At 43.4% G+C, this 24,755-nt stretch overlaps 1 protein-coding gene across 1 annotated transcript; it reads left to right on the top strand.

The window, feature by feature from the left end:
* Positions 1–17,075: 17,075 nt before the first annotated feature.
* On the top strand, positions 17,076–24,468 carry LOC150082418 (achaete-scute homolog 1-like). The gene is made up of 2 exons (XM_090380520.1): positions 17,076–17,795; positions 24,362–24,468. The coding sequence occupies exon 1, from the start codon at positions 17,076–17,078 to the stop codon at positions 17,790–17,792; it is 717 nt and encodes a 238-aa protein (XP_090236646.1). The 3' UTR covers positions 17,793–17,795; positions 24,362–24,468.
* Positions 24,469–24,755: the final 287 nt, after the last annotated feature.

Below are 24,755 nucleotides of genomic sequence, written 5' to 3'. Positions count from 1 at the left end.
CGGAGAGAGAGACAGGCGATGGATGGCGAAGCGCCAAAGGTCGAGACAGTTGGCATTCGGAGAAATTTCAAACCGCGCAGGGCGTTTCTGTAATTACTCGGAAATGTAGCGAGGCCGCCTAGAGGGATCTGTTGTCTGTCTTTAGCGCCACCAGAGGGAGTGCTGTCGTTCGAACGACACCAAATGGTCATCGCCTCGAGAATCCGTGTCTCGTTCCGTTTCGACTGAACCGAGCGAAGAAAACTGAAAGAAGAATCCGAGGATAGAAAGAAAGTGTCAGAAACACGAAACAGAACCTGGCAAAGAAACGATAATTGTTATTATTTATTAATTTACAGGAAATTAGTGGAACCGTGAAAAGAATATAAAATTGTTCGCCGCTTTTTCCTACAATCGCTTATCGTGGAAAAGTAAGAGGAAACATCGCCCAAAACCAAACGAAGAACCGGTTCTGGATATCCCCGTGAACAGTTTCCTGTCCGAAGAAAGATCTACGTGATGCTGGATCAGAAAGATATTAATTTTATCCAAGAACCCTTCTAAACAAACAGTTCTTCGATCTGTAATGTTAAGCTAACGGTATTATTATTATCGTGGTCAGATTATTCAAAAAAGCGAAGACCGTCCACCCCGGGACGGGTTTGTGCCAGGAGAGTGCGCTATTATGGACCGAGGTACGATGGATTTCAAGTAGAGTACATGCGGGCGCGACCCGGGATAATACGCAGAATTTTACTTATAATTAGAAGATCGAAGTAGTGTAGAAGTTAAAAATTATATTCATTATTATACATAAGTTGAACAAAATTATTCGTCCATCGACAGTTTCCTTTCTGTAGAGCTTATCCTCGCACAATTTATCTGGATGGATGGTGCCTTCAATGATGCCTACTTCATTGAAGATCTCAGCTATTGACAGGAAACGTATCCCTCAAAGAATTAAGATTTGTCAAAGTTAGACGCAAAGGAAAGCAAATAGCCACGTAGCTCATGTAAGGCGGTTCCCAAACGCTAGTTCAACTCCGCCGTGGTCCCCTGTGGGACCTCTGCAGAAAGGCCAGCAATGCGCATAATGCTAATCTACCGTGTACGTGTTTGTTACGTTATTTAGTTATTACTTTGCTACCAGGAAGCAACAAGCGCACGAGGCTGCCTCCAGATACCAGTCTAGCCAAGAGGAGGCGGGCCAAAACTGAGAGCGAACCTCGAAAAACTTCTAGTGTCACGTACTGAATGTCCAAACCATTCAAAATATAAGTAAATAAAGTAAAACAAAATAATAAAGTAATAAAATGATACAATAAAAGGAATTAAAAGGTTAAAAAAATAAATTAATTAAAAAGTACAAAAAGAAATTAAAAAATTTTAAATAAAAATAAATAAATAAAATAAAATAAAAATAACAGAAATAAGGAACTGACAGCAAACAAAAAAAATTGGAAAAAATTAAGATTAAAATAAATAAATAAAATAAAATAAAATTAAATTAAAATCCCACACCGGTGCAAGGCTGGTGCCAGCAATGAGAAACACAATATAACGGTAAAAGAAGGAGGAATAATATAAAAAGTAAAACCTCGGTAGACGAACAAAAGGCAAAGACACGAATTAAAGGGGGGAGACGGAAGAGATAAAGATCACCCACAATACCCTGTGTCAGCGGATGTGTAAGTACCAGCAGGAGATGATAGAAGTCAAGAAAACACAGCGATGTCGTTCGCCGTCGTACAAGTAAGATTGCCCACTGTCCAAGTGGTGGCGAAGATGGTACTTCAGCTAAAATTGGTGGTCGTATCACGAAATGGGGACGATGGGGGTGATCTGGACTCTTTTTGCACATAAGGCTTTATGCGCAAAACTTCGCAGAATATTAAATTTCTCTTTGGAGTCCAAGAAAGACTACTCACGCCTGGAGAAAACGGTTGACACGCAGCACACGGAGACCGACAAATGTCCAAGTAATACGGACAGGTGAAAAGAACATGCCCAGTCTTCTGGGCTAAAAGAGTTACACGGGGGACAATCAGGCAGGTTAAACGTAGCAAGTTTAGCACGAAGGGAACCACCACCAGTTAGAATAAAAAGAGTACTCGGACTGAACCATTTTTGGAACAGACTTTTGTAAGGCAAAGGGCACAGAGGAGAATAAACTTTCTTCCATATTTTTGGAAGAAAAACACCACTGAACTTGCCAGATTTGAACCAGGTGGTTCGAGCAACGAGGGTTTTCGGTTTAGGACAATAGTGGATATGGTACCTTCGTGTATCGGATCGCAGTGTACGGTACCTTTACGTACAATTATAATAACAGGGTACATGTGGGCATGTGTTGTTGTTAGGGCGGCTCCTAGAACGTTAGTTCAAATCCGCCTCGTATTCCTGTAGCGTTTAACAGACTACAAACTAGGCCAGACTTAGAGTAGTGCGATGTTTGTGTATTTTATGTATGTTGTGTTGTTGCGATGTGCTGGCCTCTTGGCTACCTAGAAGCAGAAATCTCCGAGAAGGCTGCTTCCAGATACTCGTCTACACCACGGGAAGGTGGGCCAGTTCCAGTAGATGGGACGCCTTAGTTCACAGTTTATGAGACAAAATAAAAAATAAAATAAAATAAATAAAAAAACACAACTCTGTGGGCCTGCTCCACAGTTAAAAAAAATAAAATAAAATAAATTAATTAATTAACAGGGTTCAGGGTATTGCAACACCAGGGTACCTGCCCACCCACCAAGGAGAAGCCAACAAGCTTTGAAACGGTGCCGTGTGAGTCGCGGTATCCGCTGAGAATAAGTACAGTAGTGTTCTCCACTGATGAAGTGTTACTTATTCGAGGTAGTGCAATACCATTGCAACTCGTTATGAAGGCATTCGCAATATGAGATATAATCAAAACGATGCCAATTTAATTAATTAATTTAACTACTTTGGTAGATGGCTACGTTAAAATGATGCTTTTGCACTAACCTACAAGTTATAATTAACGTGTAGGTTAGTGCAATTATAATCATAATTTTTTTATGATTATAACGTTATAATTATAATCTCTAAACATCAGACGTCTTCTTGCCATTATCCATGAGAGAAGACTCGTCTTTTCTGTAAAAATGATGGTTGGCATTATTTCGCACCCAGACTTCTGGGCCAACTGCGGTTGGAGGATCCTGGTCCCAAGCCTTCGGGCCAATCCATTCCTCCCGGCCACCCCAAACCGGTTAAAGTTATCCGATCGCTTCATTCCCGTGCAAATGCTGCAGTACGTATACTACTTGGATGGCGACCTCTACAAGTTCGCATTGGATAAAAATTACAGGCAGAACTTACTCCATCGACTTCCTTCTCAGGACCATGTCACAGGGCATTAGAACCTGCTCCCAAGGACCTGTCCATCACTCCCATGGATCCCTCACTACATTGCTCCAACTTTCTGCGCCTGCTCAGATGACTCCAACACTGTAAGAGGACTGCTCCCTGGAGGATAAATTAGCATGATAACATGCTGTTGTGTATATACGTTCATATGTGAATTTTCCATTTGCTTTCATTTCGTTACACTTGTATAATTAGTAATAAGATTATTTTTTCTCCTATCTCATCCTTGTTTATTGCAGTGTATTAGCCTTTGTAACCTTTATATTAGACTTTTACCTTGTGTTAACCTTTACTGTAAACCCCTGGCTTGTAGCCGTGAAGGGTATTGTGTACGGCATATGCATTTTGTATGCAATAAAGATTTCTTCTTCTTCTATTTCTTCTTAACAGTTAAGTCTAAAAAGTTGACGGGAAAGGAATGTCTAAGGTAATAGCAAAAATTTCGATAATCGATTTAGGGGTCCAGAGGTAAGCACCGTTTAAAACCTGTAACGCAGCTGTCAAGACAGTGCGACAGGAATGATTCATCGTTAAGAGCATACGTCTTTGGATAGAGAAGAGTTTCTCTTCAATGGCAACCTTCTTAATGTACCATAACCAGGAGCCAGCGCCACAGGTACAAATCGGGACAAACATTACTTTGTACAAAAGACGAAGGGTACGATGTTTAATACTCCAGGATTGTTGCGACCCTTGCGATCTAGAATAATACCAAAAAAAACCGTGGAAAGAGAACGACGAAAACGTTTAACAGTCGGAGGCCAAAAAATGTTAAGGTTTCCAGTAAAATAAAGAAGCTTAGTCCTGTCAGGAGAAATGGTAAGTTTATTAATAACGGACCAGGAGCGCAGATCATTCACGATGCTACGGGCAGTACTTTCCAAAGAACAAGAACGAGAGTTACCAAGGATAAGAAAGGTTAGATCATTGGGCATATGCTATTTTAAAAGCGTTGGAAGTTGAACGGAGAAGGCCATTCATCTGGAACCAAAACCGAGACGAGTATACCAAGCAGTGAACCTTGTGGGGATCCTCAAGCAACTAACAGAATGTCATGGACAGAACGGTGGAGAAAGTAGTTGCAGGTTAAGTTGTAGAGTTCTGAGGAGCATTGAGCAACCCTGAGGCAAGCAAAAAAGCTGTCCCATCAAAGGAAGTCAAAGGCTCCAGAGAAATCTACCAAAATAACCATAGCATATTTAAACGTACAGTTGTTTAATTCTGGAAAGAAGTTCAACCAAGGCCTCCTCAGTTTCACGCCCTGTACGAAAACCAAACCGGTTACATAACTTTAAAAAGCTTTCAGTAAAAAGACAATTTAAACAATTTAGGCAGCAATAAGTTGCTGAAGGAACCCTTGAACAACTTATTATTGAGCAATAGGACGATAGGCATTAATAGAAGTACGAGAACCAGGTTTGGAAATTAATTTTAACAATGCGGTCTTCCGAAGGACAGGAAAATTTGCCTCATTCAAACATTTATTATAGAGTGTAACAAAAACAGAAGGATAGAGTTTGTCCTGGACTTGATAACTTCGAGGTTATCAAATCCATGACAACGATTATTATTGATTTTTGAGATTGCCGAATCAACCTCTGCCTGGTTGAAGCATGGAGTGGATTATCAGAAGTAAGATGGGCCCTGTTGAGTGATCTAATTTGTTGGTGAATAGAAAAATCACAACAAGGGTCATCGGAGGGGAAAAGTGTATGAAGTATAGCATTGGCAGTGCTAGTCCAAGTCAGAGTTTCAGCATTTTGTGAGTCAACAGACTCGTAAATTTCTGGAGGGTGAACCTTGTTTCTAGAGAGACAATGAACCAGCCCCCAAGGGTCAGGATTACCTGCAGAAGGAGGCATGAGTGACGGCGATCTCTTCTCGCCTACTTTGGTCCGGAGAATAATGATGATAATAGAGATGTGGCATCTATTCGTCCCGTAACAAGCCGTGCTAACGTGAAGGCGTTTCTTGCAGTCATCAGATGTTTCCAGTGAGTGGTGCCCAGATTTGCTTGGAGGATCGACCTGGAAATATTAAGAGGATTGTCCAACGCTCTGTTCATCTATTTTAGCAACCTGTATTCTAAACCGTGGTTCTTATTTTCGTAGGAAGCAGCAGAGGACCGAATTTTAGAAGCGTAGAGCGGTATAGGCGTAATGCACTTCACGATGTACTAAGAAATCAGCGCTGAATTATGTACATCCACGAGCTACTGTCGTGCGGCCCATAGTCTTCTTTCTCATCCTGTCAAAGCGAGTTTGGAAAGTGAGCTCTTCATCCCAAGATTCCAAGATGTTTTTCTAGTCTCAATATCTGCCTATAAGCATAACGGTTTATATAATGGTTCTGATGAGGATTATTTGAACTCACATAGAACTTCAAGTCGCGGGTATAGGTAATACAGTTTGAATTATATGAAAAGAAAGGTTCGAAAACTGCTTCAAAAAGGTAGATGATGATCCTTGTTATGCTACAAAGTGAACAGCTTTATAATGTCGGCATACAATAAGGTTCTAATACCATATGCCAAAGTAATTTTGATGAAGTCGTTGAAGTATATATTAAATAACAAGGGTCCCTGCGAAGATCCTTGAGGAATTTGAGGAATAGATGTAAGGGAGGGAAATCCTCAAAATGATTTCCATCCCTTACATGTGGTCTGCAGTCTTTATTCGGTATTTTCTCCCACAGATAAAGTCAGTTAGCCAATCTAATAAAGGACACGTAATTCCATATTGTCGTAAATTGTGCCTTAGTATGATCAATAGATCAAAAGCCCGTGAAAGATCAATGTAAATGACACCGACTCTTTTTTCCCCGTCAAGATTACCAGAAAGAAACCAAGTTGGTCACCACCGATCCCGCTAAGCGAAAACCGTGCAGATCTGCTGATAGAATGGGATTAATAAACAGTAATAATTTATTTTGAATGATGAAGTGAAATGTCTCAGCTATACTGTTTATGAGTGTGAGAGGCCTACTGTGGAACTTCGAACCCTATTTATAGATGGGAGTAACAAATGCTCGGTTAAGATGATTGAACATTTAGCTTCCTTTAATGATTTATTGAAAATATAAAGCAAAGATGAGTTAAGGGAGGAGAATCACCTCTTCTAGACGATCGAATCCCTTTGATCTTCAGGAAGAGGTCTGGTCCCCTGGAATGGTCATTTTTTTAAATTCGATAATACATTTGAGACGTCGCGTTCATTAATAGTGAAGTTAGGTAATTGCTAACTTCACTGGCACCCCTGTATAACGAGTTATATCGAAATTAATATTACTCAGTTGGTACGAGTTGAAGTTTTCTGGTAGTAGTGGTGTGCAAACAACTCACAGACCTGATCGTGAGAACGAGCAATTTCATCATCATAAATCAGTTCGGATGCTGAAAAGGGCTGCTTACGTTTAAATGTTCTTACGGAATTCCAAAATAATCTTCGGTCATTATTCTCAGTTAAGTTTTTCGTTAAGTTGGAATTGAACTGATTCTGGGACTGCATTATTACATTTGTAGCTTTCTTCCTTAATTGCGTCTATTTTTTTGGTTTTTGAATTTTTACAGCTTTTCCTTTCAGCCGAAGGTTACGTTTTACGTCACTCTTAAACCGGGTGGACTATTTTTTGGTTCCTGTTTGTTAGAGGGAATTGGCTGTTTCAATAAATGTTGCGCAGTAATTAACTGGTTCATTAATTCCTCCGAGCATCATTACGGTATAAGAAATTCCAATCCATGTGACTTAAGGGAGTATCGTTAAGGGAGGTCTAGTTTACTTTATGATAATTTTTCTACGTTAAACCGTCGAGTATTCTAATGTTGTTCGCCAAAATATAAAAAATTAGTGGTCTGTGGTCCGATTGAATAAAGCCAGTGATTACCTCAACTTTCGAGTAAACGGTGGAGAATCTTAGATCGAGGATGTGGTCACCCGTGGTGGGCGAATTCACTTGTTGCACGAGACTGTTCATAATTTCAGATTCGAATTTGTATCTTTGTGTCACACGGTGTGAGCTCATTTCGGGAGATTAAAATCTCCCACCACTACGATGGTATCTAGAAGTTAATTGATCTAGGTTTTTACGCAACTCCCTCGATAAATTTGTGTTTAAATTACCGGCGAAGGAAGGTAAATGAAAATGAACAGAATGAGCAATTTTTTTAAAATTTAACTTCGATGCATAAACATCCCCAATTATCGAGTGGGCCCTACACGAACCAGGTTATCCCAATGCTCATTATTAATTACGATACTTATTGCGGTATTCCTTTTTATATTCAACGCAAAAGCAGCTATAATTAGGGTAGTCAGTTTTAGGTTTTCTCGTGTGTATCACGATTCCACATGGGATTCATTTGCAACGATGCGAAGTTTGAACGGGTGGGGATTTTTATTAAGTTATTTTCATCGAATTTGTGGGTGATCATAGGTTTTGTCACATTACAGTAAGATTCTTCGTTGTTCCTGACTAAATGTACACGATTAATGGGTCATTTGCTCGTGGAATCATTAGCTTGCAAGGATGTTGGCGGTGGAGGGAAATCCGTAGAGTTCGACAATTTTGGATTAGAATTAGGGATGGGATCGTCGTTATTAATGGTTATTCTACTTCGATAGGCATCTACATAGATTGCTGTTCTACGTAGATGCCCACTTCGATAGGCATCTACATAGATTGTTGTCTGTATACAGGGTGCAGAGAAACTCTATCGACAAGTTTGAACGGGTGATAGGTGGTAATAAAAGAAACATTTTTTGTCAATTAAACAGAGTTCGTAAATGAGTCGTTATAGCAGCAGAAGCTATTAAAGGGTTGTAAAAATGAGCACAACACATTCAGTAATTTAATGTCCTTTAATGTATACAAGCCATTCGTTGTTGCACACAAAATAGAAAAAACAATTCGTAAGAAGTGCTCGAACTGATGACCGTGATGTTCAATGTATAACTCACACCGACGCATCATTGAATGTTGTAGGCGTTCGAAGTTCCTAGGATTGTCTTGTATCTCTGCACTTCCTGCAACAATCCGTGCTATAAGTTCCTCCACTGTGTCAACTGGCGTTTCATACACAACAGTCTTCATGTTTCCCCAAAGAAAATTCCAAACATGTCAGACCAGGCGACTCTGCTGGCCAGGCTACAGGTCCACCTCGACCAATCCATCTGCCTGGAAAGGTTGTACATAAGTGTGCGCGTACACGTGTGTCAAAATGTGGTGGTGCGCCATCATGTTGGAACCACATTCGTGCTCGGACAATCAGAGGAACATCCTCCAGCAACTCTGGAAGCGTGTGCTCTAGAAAACGCAAATAGAGTCGTTCGGGCAACATGTATGGTCCGACTAAAACGTTTCCCACAATGCCAGCCAGCCCATACATTGACACTAAACCTGCGTCGGTAGCCATGTTCAACCATTGCATGGGGATTATTCTCTGCCCACACGTGACTGTTGCGGCTGTTGAACAATCTCTCTTGGGTGAAACATGCCTCATCAATATAAAGCACATTATTGGCAAAATCAGGCTGCAAGTTGGTTTCTTGTAAACCAGTGGGAGAACTCCACACGGTGGGCAAAGTCAGCAGGTTCTAGTGCATGCACTTTATGGCATCGGAAAGAATGTAGTTCGGCTTCGTGCATCACATCCCACACCAAACGATACTGCACATCCAATCGGTGTGCAACGGCTCTTGTGCTGGTAGATGGAGTATTAGTGAAGATCTGCAAAGCTTGTTCCTCAAACCGGGATGTCCTAGCAGTGCTTCGACATCCAGTGCCGTGCATATTCACACCGAAAGAGCCACTGTCCCGCAATCCTGGATGTATCGCAGCAAATGTTGTGTGGTGAGGCAACCTTCTGTCTGGGAAGCGTTCTTGATAAATCCTGCGAGCCTCTCTTCCGTTTCCATTTTCTGCGCCGTACATTAAATGGATATTCGCCATTTCTGCAACAGTGAAACGCTCCTTGTCTGTAAACGTACTGATCGTAATATGACACTTTTAAGCTATTAGCGGCAGATACGCACCACTCCGAGGACCTCTCAATGCATGCGTACGTTAATGTTGATGGTAGTCGTACGTTCGAGCACTGTGCTATGGATTGTTTTTTCTATTTTGTGTGCAACGGCAAATGATTTGCATGCATTAAACGACATTAAATTGCTGAATGTGTTGTTCTGATTTTTACAACCCTTTAAAAAATAGCTTCTGTTGCTGTAATGACTCGTTTACGACCTATGTTTACTTGAACAAAAAATGTTTCGTTTGATGCCCTCCATCGCCTGTTCAAGTTTGTCGGTAGAGTTTCTCTGCACCCTGTATATGTTCTTGTTTATACTCCGGAACGACCACCACCAGGTGAGTGTATTTTACAATAAATCATCGATACAAACGTTGATCGCATTTGGCATTCACGGGCTCGAACCCCGCTCCACTCAAAGAGCGCGTGCACGCACGCCCCTGACCACTCGGCTACGTCGGGCGATCCTATTAACCGCTATATTGGTGTCATTAGTGAATCCAGAAAGGCTTTCGTGTTGGGCTGACAACCGGTAATAGTTGGTGATCGCGGTAATAGTAATTAAACAAGTAGATAAGCGCAGTTTATATACTTCCCTTCTCACACCCAGTTGACCTTTGAATTTATTGAAACTGTCACCCTCAACTACCTGCGAGAGCAGCCTATTCCAGCAATCAACTACTCGCTGGCTAAAAGAAAACTTCCTAAAAGCTAATGTAAACCTCAACCCCTGTAATTTGAATTTATCGCCCCTAGCCTGAAATTCTTTAGAACAGCGAGAATTCCACCTTCATTTATTTTACTAATCCCTCTCAGAGCCTTATAAACTTCAATCAGGTCACCTCTGAGGTGCTTGGTTGCCAATCTCAGGAGCTCACATTATCGGAGTCTTTCTCGTCCTTCTGCCGATCTCCCCGTTCGAGTCCTGTCTTTGGACCCTTTCGAAAAGCTCGAAGTCTTTTTCAGATGAGGTCGCCAAACTTGAACACAATGTTCCAAATCTGGTCTTACAATCGCCTTATACAATGGGATTATGACGTCCCTCTCTCTCTCTCTCTACAAGATAACGTTAGCTAAATCGTCGATAGGATACCGTGGGGCATCGTCAATACATTTGACGAATTTTCTCTTTGCCCGTTTACACTGATCAGAAATATTCGTATATGCCAGCGTTATGACTCCCAGATCCCTTTTGCGTCCTTCGCTATTTTTAATCCAGCCGTTTTATTTTTAATTTAATTCATTTAGATAGCGAGGTTTCCCCCCCCCCCCAGAAAGTGGGTGTTTTTCGTCCAGCAAACAGACAGGCAAATCGACCAGAGAACACACGCAATTTACGGACAAAATAAATATACTCGTAGATGTAATCATTCCCGGGGGACCCTAATATCATAATTTGTTGGGTTTTTTTAACCATTATTAAGAAAGAAATGTGTGACCTGATTTTCCGGAAACCTCTCGTATATGTAATATTTAGAGGATTATGCTTCAGGCTCAAAAAACGAATACTCACCTCCATCGTGGATATAGACCTATCCCTCAATAATAATAATAATAATAAAAGGGAAAAAGCTCGATGCTTTAAAGAGCTAATAAATGTCTGGCAAACAAGGTGGGACAATTCAACTGTAACAGAAATTTCCTACCGGATGTCTCCTTTGTGATGTCGAAGAAGGTTTACAATTAGTCTGGAAACATCGTATCTTCTTACTGGGTATGGATTCCTTAACGAAAAACTCCACCAGCTTGGCCTGTTGAACACTGACCTCTGTTTCTCTGGTTGTGTTTGGTTTTTAGGAGCAACTAAGGCCATATTGCTCCGGGAATATGCGGTGGTTATTCCCTGACCTTTCCGCATCCTCCGTTATTTGGTGGTGATGGGCTCGATCCCCTGTCTAATCAAGAAGCATGTGATACGTATTCCTGCTCCTTCCCACCTGGCTACGGAGGCGCCTCTGTTTCTGTAGAGCAAAAGAAAATTGGGAACATCTTCTCCACGAACTATGAAGACATTAGGAATGAGCTGCGAAATGGAGTCCCATCCTTCGGCATAAATCAAGTTGACCAACTTGTTCTGACCCCACATCACTTGTCTGCGCTCCAGGCTTTTGCAGCTGCTGTCTTTGCCAGAAGGAAAGAAAGAAAGATATGCTTGCAACTAATGCGGTAGTAACATAACTTCAAGCACCGATCAAAGATCAACCTATTGACCTTTTCAGGTGTATTATTATTATTTTTTATTTATTTCTTTTTTCCTTTCCTCATCTCTCTTTTTTCTCTCTCTCTTTTCCTTCTTTTTCTGGTTTTTTTTTTTTTTTTTTCTTATTTTTTTTTTCCTTTTTTTTTCTCTCAAAACTTGCACCACAGACGGGATTTTTCAATTTTGGCATTAAAAAAAAAACACCCGCTCGTTGTTTGGTTTTAAGGAGCATTAGCAACCGGGATATGCGGTGGCCATTCCCTGACCTTCCGCATCCTCCGTATTTGGTGGTGAAGGGTTCGAACCCCGGTCTAATCAAGAAGCGTGCTCTACAGACTGCCGCTCCTGCCCACCTGGCTACGGAGGCGCCATCTATGGAGTAGTACCCACGGGGTGGTCAGTACACGCACAGTTTCAGCCGCCATCTTGTGCCTTGAGTGGGTACCGGAAAGCAATCTTAGCGCCATTGCTGCTTCCCCGTGGCAAAACCGTGATGGGATGTTGCTGTTACTCGCAATAAACATTTATTTCTTTAAGGCGGCCACAACAAATTTGACCAAGCGAACACTACACTCGTGCGTGGCCACCGCGCAGAGTTGCGCGACCGTCACACGGCACTACGGTGGAGTCTGTGGGACTCGTGTTCGGGAGCCGCCCTACTTTGTTATCTGCCTCACCGAGACCTGGCTCCAGCCACATCAAGAGTCTGTAGTCGCTGCTGACGCTGCTGGATACAAAGCCTACTTCAAATCCAGATCTGCAGCGAGGGGTGGAGGAGTAGCCTTCTTTGCACGTGACATAGCACTTCAAATAATCTCAGTCGCCTACGCGGATTCACAGCTTTATGAGGCATTACTTGTCACTTTAAAAGTCCACTCAGCACTCTTAGATATAGCAGTCGTTTACATCCCACCTGTCCGTAGTCTAGAAATGATAAACAATGTAGTGGACTGGCTTCTCAACAAATTACATGTGTCACCTACCCATACGTGTGAGGATGCAACACACCGGAAAGAGATCTTCCAGGATTCGTATAGACTTACCAAAATATGAATCGGCTGCAAAGTACCAAAGAATTTAGAGTAAAAGAGAAACTTTCTGCTTTAACAACAATAATAATTTGTTGACTGTAAAAATATACCTTCTGTAACAGTTATGTAATTTATAGATGGAATTATCAGTGAATTGTAAATATATCAGTTGTATAATGTATGTACAGAATCATCAATGTGTAAATACTCTATATATTAAACATAAAATGTGTATATAATATTTCGGGACGAGACTACGTGTTGAGTATATGTAACCCACTGCACGTAGTATCTCGTACCCTGATATGTACTTAGCACCCTCCTGGCACTTTGCCGTCCCGGGGTGGTTTCCTTATGGAAATAAACTTATAATAATAATAATAATAATAATAATAATAATAATAATACAGTATGTTGAGATTTCAACCTTCCACCACAGCTCAATAACCTACTGGACACCGTGTTAAATAAACTACAGCCATGCTCCATCTCTCTTATCAATGACCAACCTACAAGAGGTGAAAATAGACTCGACCTAATTCTGTCTTCTGGTAAATGTATAATTGATGTACCCCCCCCCCCCCGAAATGTTCTTTCCATCCGATCATAGCCCAATTGTAATGCTCATAATGCTACCGTATGGGGACTTCAATGCCAAGGAAAAATTAAGAGCCAGCTTGTCACTTCGCCAGCCTTTCTGGACCCAAATAAATGCTTATTTGCTGCCAACTGACTGCATCCCGTGGGATTGTCTACTCAAATGCGATGCCTTATTTGCAACAACTCTCTTAACCAGTTGGATCAACTCTATTACAGAATTTGCGGCTTCCAAAGTAGTAAGGATGTCATCAAAATCGAACCTAACTGCATTGTTTAAACTAAAGCAAACTCTGCACAGAAAACGGAAACTGTCTAATGACACACAAGAGAGAATTAACTACTCGAGGGCCAGAGCAATATTTAATAGGGAAAAATCTAGAGCAATCAACCGCTACATGAAAGACACACTTGACAGGGGAAAGCTACCTCGTTGCACACATAAAAGTGACACAAATCAGGGGCTTGACAAAGAAGCGTGGATGGACCACATCAGCAGATTCTCCAGCATATATCATGAGTCTCAAGTCAGGGAGTTTGAGTGGGATCAATTAGTTGACAATGAGATGGAGTCTGTTCTTATCTCTAAAGAAGCACTAATACAGAGTATTAACTCCCTCAGGCCAACTAACACAGCTGGAGTTGATGGAGTCCCCCACTTCATGGTAAAGTGTCTCAGTCCTTACCTAATTGAACCACTCCAAGCAATTTATAGCTCTATCCTTGCTTGCCGACTTTTCCCTGGGAACTGCATTAAGTACGCTGTAATTGTAATGCGTAAAATTACAAAGCCTAACCTCTAAGCCAATATCTACTGCATCTACCATGTTAAAAGTACTGGAGAAAGTTCTATTGAAAAAGTTGTCGAATCAGATACTGGCTGGGCAGCCTGAACAATTCATTATTCAATAACTGCAAGATCTACTGTTACTAACCTCCTCACAGTTCAAGCCGCGATACTAAATGCTTTTCCAGCCAGAAAGGAAATTGCAATAATTTATGCCGATATAAAAGCAGCCTTCGATAGTCTGGATGCACATGCCTTACTTCATGTGCTCCAACACGCTTTCCAAAATAAAAGGAAATTTGCTGAAGTTCCTACAGGCCCTACTTACTTGTCGGTCCATTTTTTACTGCACAGATAGTCAGATCCTCCAACGCCAACTCCATGCAGGAGTTCCACAGGGTGGAGTTTTATCTGGACTCCTCTTTACTGCCATAATGATCCCGTTCTGAAACGGTAGGGATGAATGCATTTATGGAGACGATATTAAGATCCTAACACCCATCCAACCGTCCATGACCAATAGGGCAATGTGTGACCAGATTAATTATAAGCTTCTGAACTTATTCGTGTACTTAGACAAATTTGGCTTGGACCTAAATCCGCAGAAGACTGTAATAATGGTGTACTCCCTCAAAAAATCGCCTAGGCTCGTACACCCGAAACTTAATGGCAAACCTATCCCAGTTGTTGAGACGCATAGAGATCTGGGAGTAACTTTTGATACGAAACTTACGTTCAAGTCTCATTTTGACCCGATTGTAAAGAAAATGAAGTACTTACGTTGGGCAACAAAACAGCAGCACCTCTTGCACGTGAAACAGACCACTACAACCGCACGATATTTAAGAACCACGGTGTATTCGGCCATTTTGTATGGCGCCGAATTGTGGGCATCAGCCACCCCTACCCACATTAGGAGAATATATGCGAGTGAATTCTCGCTGCTGAAGTGGGCAAACCATAAGCACCATCTCCCTCAACAGTTAAGGACCACGCAGATCTCTGAACAGCTTAAACTGCAGCGTTTACCAGACATCATTGCCTGGAAACGATTCATAACCACAATCAAAATGATGACTGGCAGGCAGGACATCATCACCATGCTTCGGGCAGCTTTGTGAGTGGAACATCGGGCCATCTGCATTAAGAGGCACCAAATCCTTGAGAATGAAGACCAACAGACTGAAGATGGTTTATACCCGCCAGTGCGTTAGAATCAGTTCAGTCCCTAACACGTATAGCAATTGACCTACTAAGGACCCTCGCAGAAGATCCGAAATATAGGAAACAAACCGCAGTGTGGTTCGCTGAGGCTACTGTTGCCTCACTGAGTTGTGTGAATTTCTATCAAGAACTGTGTGTACGCAATTGAATATCTCGCACAAGTTGATTCAGTGGATGTGATGTTAAGATGAAGTTGTATTACAATTGCCAGGAGTGTAGACAGAAATGCAGTGATGAGTAATGCAGTTTATATTTCATCTGTTCGTGTATATTTAACCTTTCTTGTATATTTTAGACATTCTTTTATTCGCATTTTATGGTGATCCCCTGGCATTTTCTGCCGTGAAGGGAATTTGTCTCTTACCAATGTACACCCATAAGATTTATTTATTTAAAACACACAACGCGACGCACGTGTAGCACATATTTCCGTCTTCTCAGCCTTCAACCCACGCGCTGTTCTTCGGTGCCGCAAGTTTCAATTCTTTTCGAATTCGGTGATTTTATAAAAAAAAAAAAATAATAAAAAATAAATGAATAAAGATTTCGGTTATAAGGGGCAGGAGGGGATGCCATAATATGCAGAAGGGATTTTGTGTTTAAATTGGCGTGCGAAGTCACTTTCTAGATCACAACGAGAGGGAACAACTTCACCCACCGGAACACCGCAGTGTATTTAGGGCATGCGCAACGTAGCCGGCTCTCCCCTTCCCTCCCTCCGTCACCCCACCGAGAAGAAGAAGAGTGAGAGGTGGGTATCCCAACAGAAGGCGACTCTGGGAAGTCCTCGAATGTCTCTTTAAGAACATTTGCGAGAAAGAAAGAAAGAAAGAGTTAAGAACACTTCCTTCGTGCAGATGGAGCGAGTGCGGGGTGGACAAGGTGAGCGTGTGTTCCGTAAGAACAGGTAACGGACGCTCTCTTGTAAGTTCTAATTTATCGTCGCACGGAGATAAATAACGGCGACCTTCCTGTCGCACTCTGCCACCGCACTCTCGTGCTGAAGCGTTTGTCAGGGCCGCGCGAGGAACACTCGTGCGGGGAACGTGCCAAGCCGACTTCAAGACGCCTGACGTCTGTCACCTTTGGCAACGAGCCAAGTCGGGAGAGGAAAGAAGAGGGCCAGGTGGTGGGGCACGTGAGACCCACTCGTGAAGAAGCCCCGGTGCCGAGAGTGCAGAGCAAATAAAGGGAACGAACACGCACTCGTCCCTTTCCCCTCTAGATATTATGCAAATCACTCCGACGAAGGAGTTTCCGAGAACCCCCGACCCCCCCTCCCCACTGCATTCTTCCATGCCAGTTCGCTGCTTCCCACAATGCACTTCTCTCCCTTTCCCCCGAGTGAGAACCGCACAATCCCCTCGTACCCTTCGCTGTCCCGAATATCTCCGCACTTCTCGGTGGGTGTTTTCTTGTTTCCACGGCAACCCAGTGGTTTTTTTTTTTTTTTTCCTGGCGAGAATACTCAGGGAATGCCCGTTCACATCGTTAGCCACCATAGCCGCCAGCAGCCCCCTCTCTACCTGCCGTCTCCCCCCCCCTTCCGTCTGGTGCGTCTTTCACGTTCAGCGGCTCGCGAGCCCCGCAGGCGTCGGTCCGTTGTTTGGTTGATCAGCGTCCTCGCCACGCGCTACTCGCGCGAATTACACAATGATTGACGGACGCACAATGGCACGGGTGGGGCCTCGTATTCATGAGGTGCGGCATTTTAACGGCTGCACCGACGCGCTCGACGACAGTCGTGCCACAAGCGTCCTTCGTCTCTCACTCTTCAGCTCGTGTCACTCCCAGTGAAACGTAACGAACGTCCGAATTGCGGCGTTGACTGACGGACGGAAGGTCATGGCGTCTTTAACGGTGCTCACCGCGAGTCCAGAAAAGCTCGGATCTACGACGTGTTTTTTGCTGACGGCGGGGCCGGCGCCCACGAGCAGCGGATCCGCGAGTTCGTCGCCGGTCACCCCGCACGAGATGGCCAAGATAGCTCCGAAGAGACAGAGGACGGAATCGTCATCCGCAGCTGCAGGCGGAAACACACCGGAGCTGCTCCGATGCAAACGACGCATCCATTTCGGACCGATGGGTTCGTCGCTTCCACAGGCACCCCCGGCGTCCGTGGCCAGAAGGAACGAGCGAGAACGCAATCGCGTGCGAATGGTGAACCTCGGATTCGCAACTCTTCGCCAGCACGTGCCCAACGGGGCGAAGAACAAGAAGATGAGCAAGGTGGAGACGCTGCGGTCGGCGGTCGAGTACATCAAGCAGCTGCAGGAACTCCTCTCCGAGAACGAGTCGTCTGCTGGCATCCGAGAGCGTCTTCTGGACGAAAACTGTTACCCCGGATTGATCCCCGTGTCCACCACCCCCACGTCGGAAGGTTCTTCGCGCTGCCAGCCTCAGATGAACCTGTGCGGGGCCCTCCACTACTCGGCTGTCTCTCCTCCCTGTTCCGCCAGCAGCTCCCCGACCCCGAGTTTCGGCTCCGAGACCTCGTCGCCGTACGACACCCTCAGTCCGGAAGACGAGGATTTGCTCGACTTCACCAGGTGGCTCGCATAGATGGTAAGTGCGCTTCTTTTTCGACGTTCGAGCAATCGGACAGTCCCTTAAGTTAATTACCAGTTTAAGCCTTCCCGGTTATTATTATTTTATTAAATCGGTTTCTTGTTGAACCAAATTGCTTTCACCCCTTTTTTACACACCGACCGGCCAGAGGGGTGTGCAGAAAAGCGAGAACTGCAATTATTCCCACAATTGACGAGATTGCAGTGGAAGTGTTCAGAGAATGAGGCTGTCTTCTCACTCTGCACCGCTTGTCTTCACAGTATTTCGCAGAGATTCTGTATCTGTGTAATGTCGGGGCACAGACACCGATATTATTAAATTCTGAAAGGCACCAACCCACCCACACACCGATGAAAAGCCAACTAGCTTTGAAACGGTGCCGGCTGTGCGGTGGTGTCCACCGAGAATAAGTGACAATTGTCTTCTCTATTAGTGAGCGTTACTTACTTATTCCAGTTAGTGCAATACCTGGTAACTCGTCCTGAAGGATGAGCTCAACGTGAGATGCACTTTAAATTCACACTTCGATCCTAGTTTTTCTAAGAGTTGTCTCTACGCCGATATTATACAGACATCGTAACGTATTCTTAGCTGAGGAAGAACGTAATTGAAGAGAAACTTCAAGTGCCCTCGAACTGATAAAAATCTTAAATGAACGATATATTATATTCCAAAGATTCGTATAGGACTGAGGGTATTCGTTTTGTTCAGAGAATAAAAAATGAGGACCAATTCATAGTGTAAATGACGATGTCAGTTTTCTATGTATGTACATTGTTTTGTAATTTTTCTATGTACATATATTGGTTTGTAATTTTTCTGTGAATGCAGGATGTCTGTATGTAATTCTTCCTCTATGTGTATATATCTTATGTATTTGCTGATATTTAATCCTGTTACACTGTAATAAGTGATGTATGTATGCGCCACCCTCCTAGGAAATTTCTGTACAGGGGTGTTTGTTAAATAAACTGATGATAATAATAATAATAAAAAGAGACACAATCAGAGTCGAAAGCTTCTGTAAGTATTTTATTTTATTTTATCAAAACAAGCGAGGCCCCCTAGTGTTTATTAAATAAATTATTTGTTTATTTATTTGCCATACTTGCGCGCGTTGTTCACTCCGTTCGTTCATCCCCCGACGACACTTTCAGTCCGGATGTGCGAAGGAATTCCGGTTCGGCTTCCATCGCTGCTCTCGAGCACTTAAACCGCACTCTGACCTTTCAACGTTAATTCTAGAAAACAAAAGCGCTCTTGAAGTGGCCTCGGGGACAGGGCCGCGTTAACGCCACTGCCAAACCAGCCATGGCCGGGGCCCCGCGAAAAGAGGGGCTTCATTTCCGGCGAAAATATTTTCTAAAGTAGCGATAAATTTTCTAATGAACGAAGAAAACGCGTAATACGAAAGCATTCTCATTAAACGTAGCTTCTTATTTTATGCTTTTAATCGTCCAATAAATGAGTCGAAAGTTTCTTTAAAAAATTGTTTTCCTTTTTATTTTTCAAAAGTGAAAATAAAACATTTTTGACATCTTTTACTTTTCATTTTTATCGAGGAATTATTCTTCGCAATATAAGTAAACACCCGCGTACTATTTCTATTTATGTGTGCGCAATATGTACTCGTGCGTGTGTGTGTGTGTGTAAAATCGAAGCTCCAGTGGACGAATAAAAACGAAAGTTGAATAAGCGAAGGGAGGACAAAAGTGCACCAAAACGCGCGAAGCAGCAGTGGACGATGCAAAAGTTTGCGCGGATGGAATATCCATCTACGCAACCCAATGATTTAAAGGGGCCTCAAATTCCGGACACCTTAATCCGGCCCTGCTCAGGGAAGTTTCAACCGAGTGCGTCGGGCCCTTTTGGCCAAAGTCGCTTCGAAACACGATTTCGTCCTTCTTCTTCGGTGACACCTCGCTCGCAAATTGCGCTGACCCCCGTCCGCCGTGTAAAGCGAAAATTTCTTTTTTTTTCTTCTGAAACGCAGTGTCGATCGTCGGCGAGAAAACAGCGAAAGGAAGTGTCGGGCTGTTGACGGCAACCTCCGCTCGATCCTCACGACGTCCCATTGGCCCCTGTTCAAAAAATGAAACGGCGCGTGCAGGGGTTAGGGGCGTCCGAATTATTATTATCTGTTTATTTCTCTTTCGAGACACAGCGTGTAGCTGAGGGTGGATTTAGATCGGGTTCACCCCTACGAAACCGTTGGTGAGCAATACCCAAACTGCGCATGCGCAGATTTTGTCCTCTGCGGGCTTTGTGAACCGCGGATTCCTGTCTGGACATCGGCGTCAGAAATGCGCACTTGGAACGGATTTTCAATCAGGGGGCCCTAATTAGGACCCGAAAAATGGGAGTCGGGCCAACGGCAGCGATGTCTCACTTCCAAACGAGGTCTTTCAGCTTCCTCGCGCACTTCCGCTCGACCCATTGACGTATAACTCGCATTAAATATAGCCTCGAGCCCTTCTAGCCCTCGTTGTGCGTGCACGTGTGTGTGTGTGTGTCTGTGTGTGTCGAGCTACCTGTTTTTTTGTGGGGACGAAAGATGAAAGACCCGGCCCGAATGAAAGAAAGAAGAAAAAAAGCTTTTTCTTCGAGTCCCATTGATGCGCACCTAAGCCAGACCTGCTTAATTCCGAGCCGGGTGGGACGGGGGTCAGTGAATGGGTTGATTAAGGTCTTTCTACCTGCGCCGGCCCCGCACAATGGCCTGCGACTACACTTGTTTACCTTTGTTCGCTCCCTGCGTTCGCAAAGCCTTTCCCGTGGCTCCTTTCAAGGTCCGGCCCTATTCTTCGCTCGAAAAGAAGAGGGGTCGTCGGTCGGGGGTGCGACGGGTGTGAATTTCTCAGACGGGGACCGGACCTGTCCGCTTCAATAGCCTCGGGACGGCACACATCTACTTCCGGATGGAGGAAACTCCGCAGTGGATGCCGGCGATTAAAAACAGTGTCAACTCCGAAGACGTTTCTCAGACACTGACTCGCCCGCGCACGCACACGCGCACAAGGCCCTGCCCCCTTTTGCAGGTAGGTGGGATAGCTATACAAAGAAGTGCAGGGGAAGGTGGATAACTATACGCGGGACGCTGAGGTGGGGGAACGAAAAGTCCTTTAATGCCACTGAACCGTTCAAAGCAATTGTCCTCCAGTGCGTTCTCCTTACTGGCACGTCGTGAATGATGGCGGGGGGAGGGGAAGAGAGACGAACAACCCCTCGACAGTATTCAACTCGGTCTCCGCTGACGGGGTCGCGCACAGACCGACTTCAACTGCAAACGAATCGAGAAAATAAAGTAAAATAAACGCAATTTCTGTTTATATTCCAGGACGGCCACAGGATTTCGCGAGGACATCACGCGTTTTATAATCACGTGGACTGCACATTCAACTCAAACGCGTGTACTCCCTCGCTAACCACTAGACTACGTTAGGTCATTTTGATCGAAACACGAACAAACTTAACTCTTTCCGGAAGTTTCGTTGGTCGCCTTCCGGCAAATGAGCAATGACGCCACGAAACAACTGGAAGGGGGCCCTCCAAAACTCCACACAGTTTGCGCACATTTCGCCGAAATAAAATTCATTCTTCAATCTTCGATGATTTACCTGTTGGAAAGAGGGGCTGGCTGAACCCCACTGCTCAACAGAATATTGGGATCTTAGATGGCTCAATAGTTCCCCCCATACAATATCCAGCCAACAGCTTTATGAAAACTTAAAGAACAAAAGCCTCTGCAGCAAATGATCAGCGAGTCTGGAGTGATGCTTCTTGCAAAGTTAATTACCTCTGCGAGCGATTCGCCAGCCGTAGCCAACAATAATAACTCCTCCCAACAGAGAAACTTCAAGACACCAACAACAACTCAAATGCAACCTCTCCAGACTGAAACAACTGAACCGAATGTTCCCCAAGGCATTCCTTCGCCTAATAAATTATCGCAACATCGATTGCAAGGAGATTATTCAACTGGGAAACCTACCGAAGTCAGATTTACAATCAAATGATGATGTGAGGTGAAGGAATACATCGGGGAACATTCTGTCCATTTGTTTGAGTCTGGATAGCTTGCATTTGAACTGTTGTTGGTTTCTTGAATTTTCTCTGTTCGGTGGATCCGTTATGTTGGCTAGGTTTGCTCGAATCGCTTGCAGAGGTTGCAAGAAGCAGAACTGTAGACAGAAATCTAGTGATGAGACTTTCATTTTATATTTTAGATTTTTCTGTTATTTTTTACCAATTCTTTTCAGATTTCATTTTATGTCGATCCTCTGCCATTTTCTGCCATGAGTGGAATTTGTCTATTACTAATGTACTGATATATTTATATTTGGTAGGACAAATAAAGATTCTAAATAAATAAATAAAAACAGCTGCTGCCTGCAACCCAGTAAATGCATCTGAGAACCCAATGTCATGTTCTACAATAATAGATATTTCTGATCGTTTTAATTCCTATTCGTTGTCAATATACGAACAGGATATTTCATTATATATTTATCTCCTTGTACTCAATACATGTCCCTGGCCTAGTGCTGTGATGGGCTTGCTGCATTTGCAATAAATGAATATTTGTTATTTATTATTTATTAGTGTAAACTTCGTGCAGGTACGAAGTTGGCATTCAGTACTGGGGTTCAACAACCTAAAAGGTTTTGCTGTCTTAATGAGATACCTGTGAACCTTCGGCTAAAACACGGTCCATCTGACGATGGTCACTGAGGTTGCAGATCGGACTGGTGGCGCAGAAACGTCCAACCTAACCGGGTGGGCGCTGCATTCGTGCCAAAGTGTGGGTCAAATCTGCCAGACGGTATGTTACGAGCTCGCACCTTCTAACTTCTAGAGATGACGATGCAGTATCGTAGACTATGCTCCATCTTCCTGGACTTTAGCGAAGCCTTCGACAAGATAGTCCAGCAGAGACTAATCAATAAACTGCATCGTTATGGTCTCAAAAGATAAGCACTAAACTAGATTGCAAACTACTTGGAAGGTAGGGAAATGTTGTTTGCCTATTTGTTTGTTATTTGGTTTTTACAAGCATTAGCAACTAAGGCCATATTGCTCCGGGGATACGCGGTGGTAATTCCCTGACCTTTTTGCATCTTCCGTATTTGGTGGTCGCGGGCTCAAACCCCGGCCAAATCAAGAAGCGCGTGCTACGCACTGCTGTTCCTGCCCACCTGGATACGGAGGCGCCGAAATGTCGGTGACATTTAGAGGTAAAAAAACATGACATTGTTATCCCACAGGGTTCATTCTTAGGCCCACTGTTATTTCTTATCTACATGAAAGACCAGCTAAGTACCCTTGGACACTACCAATCACAATCAACGTATTTGCAGACGACATAAAAATCTATAAAGCAATTGGCAGTACCAATGACTGCATCATCCTAAACGAAGCTCTTCAACGAGTTATTCAGTGGCTGAAGGAGAACAAAATGGCAGTCAATGAAAACAAGTGTGAGCTGATGAGCTTTGCTAATGCACACAAGAAAAACAAACTTAATTTTTCTTATTGTATCAACAACAAGGCAATCAAAAAAGTTAGTACAGCCAAAACTTGAGGTATCTTTATTAAAGAATCATTTTCCTTTGATGTCCATGTGTCAAACATTGTGAAGGCAGCTAGCAAAAAACTAGGTTTCCTGAAAAGAATTAACCGAGACTTCAATCAGTTGGCACTTTTCATTTTTCTTTACAAAATCTATGTTAGGCCAGCCCTAGAATTTGCCTCACAGGTCTGGTCCCCACATGTTGCTTATCAAAAATTAGAAATTGAAAATATTCAAAAAAGAGAAATCCAATACGTTTGCTTTAAAAGTGGCCTTGAATACAATGAGAAATCCTACCAAGAGTGATGTTTCGACTCTTCGGACTTGAGACGGTGGAAGAAAGAAGAGATAAAGCCAACTTATTCCTTCTTAACGAGCTGTTAAATGGTACCCTGAATTGCCCTCATCTCGTCTCACGAACAAACTTCAATGCACCGACAAGAGCTTTAAAAAACCATTCAATGCTGAAACCATCCTATGCGAGAACAAATTATGGATTCTACAACTTCTACAACAGGACTGCAAGATCAATGAACAAAGCAAATGTGGAGATATTTGACACTCCTGGACACTTCAAAAGGCAACTGAAATTGCTAACCTCATCCGGTACCTGACTTAAAATGGACTCTTCTTGCAAGTTCACAGACTCTGATTGTGTAATGTGTGAAGAAATAGCAGTGCTCTGCCTTACTCCTACCTGTTCACTTAAAAAGAGGACGGATCAGTCCTGTTTTTATTTTTATTCGGTTTTTATTTTAGATCTCAATTTTTTATGTACATTTTTTACTTTTCTCTTTACTTTGGAAATGTATACTCGGAGCTTCTGCTTTGTAAAAATGCTTTTTGTAGCTGCACCCTCAGCACGTTTGATTGCTCTTTTGTAGCTGTTAACAAATAATAATAATAATTTAAAAAAAATGATTTATTTCAGTGATGTTGCTTTGTTCTGGCCATTGGCGTCCATCTCACTGTTTTCTTCTTTTTCTCTTTTCAGGTGCGTTTGCCATTGTCATCGTTTCCACTGCTACGTCATTTCCTGTTCCCGCTAGAACTGCAACGTGTGGCCGCGGGTTAACGCACGAAGAAAACAACCCCACGTCTCGTCGCCGGGAAAGGAAAATAGTTCTTCGGAATCGGGGTGAAGCGCTAATCTCGTCCGCCATCTCCGAGCACCCAACAAAGCATCCGGGAGGAGGAGGAGGAGGAGGAGGAGGAGGAGCAGAACCGCATTCGGCAGCTTCCCCGCAGGTCACGCCGCCTCAGGTGCGAAGCAGTGGCAGAGAATTTCGGCCGTCACGGTATTTGTAAATTTGTGTACAGAGTTTCCTTCCTCGGACCGGGCTCGACCTCGTTGCTGTCCGTTGTACATAAGAAATCGAAGTGGCCAC

The sequence above is a fragment of the Mastigoproctus giganteus genome, chromosome 8 (assembly GCF_048544385.1).
Source record: "Mastigoproctus giganteus isolate SK-2022 chromosome 8, ASM4854438v1, whole genome shotgun sequence".
NCBI classification, from domain to species: domain Eukaryota; kingdom Metazoa; phylum Arthropoda; class Arachnida; order Uropygi; family Thelyphonidae; genus Mastigoproctus; species Mastigoproctus giganteus.
This window is presented reverse-complemented; position numbering and strand designations above follow the sequence as displayed.

Bases quoted from the DNA above. Each gene is read 5' to 3' on its own strand.
- LOC150082418 (XM_090380520.1), top strand. From the start codon at position 17,076: ATGGCGTCTTTAACGGTGCTCACCGCGAGTCCAGAAAAGCTCGGATCT.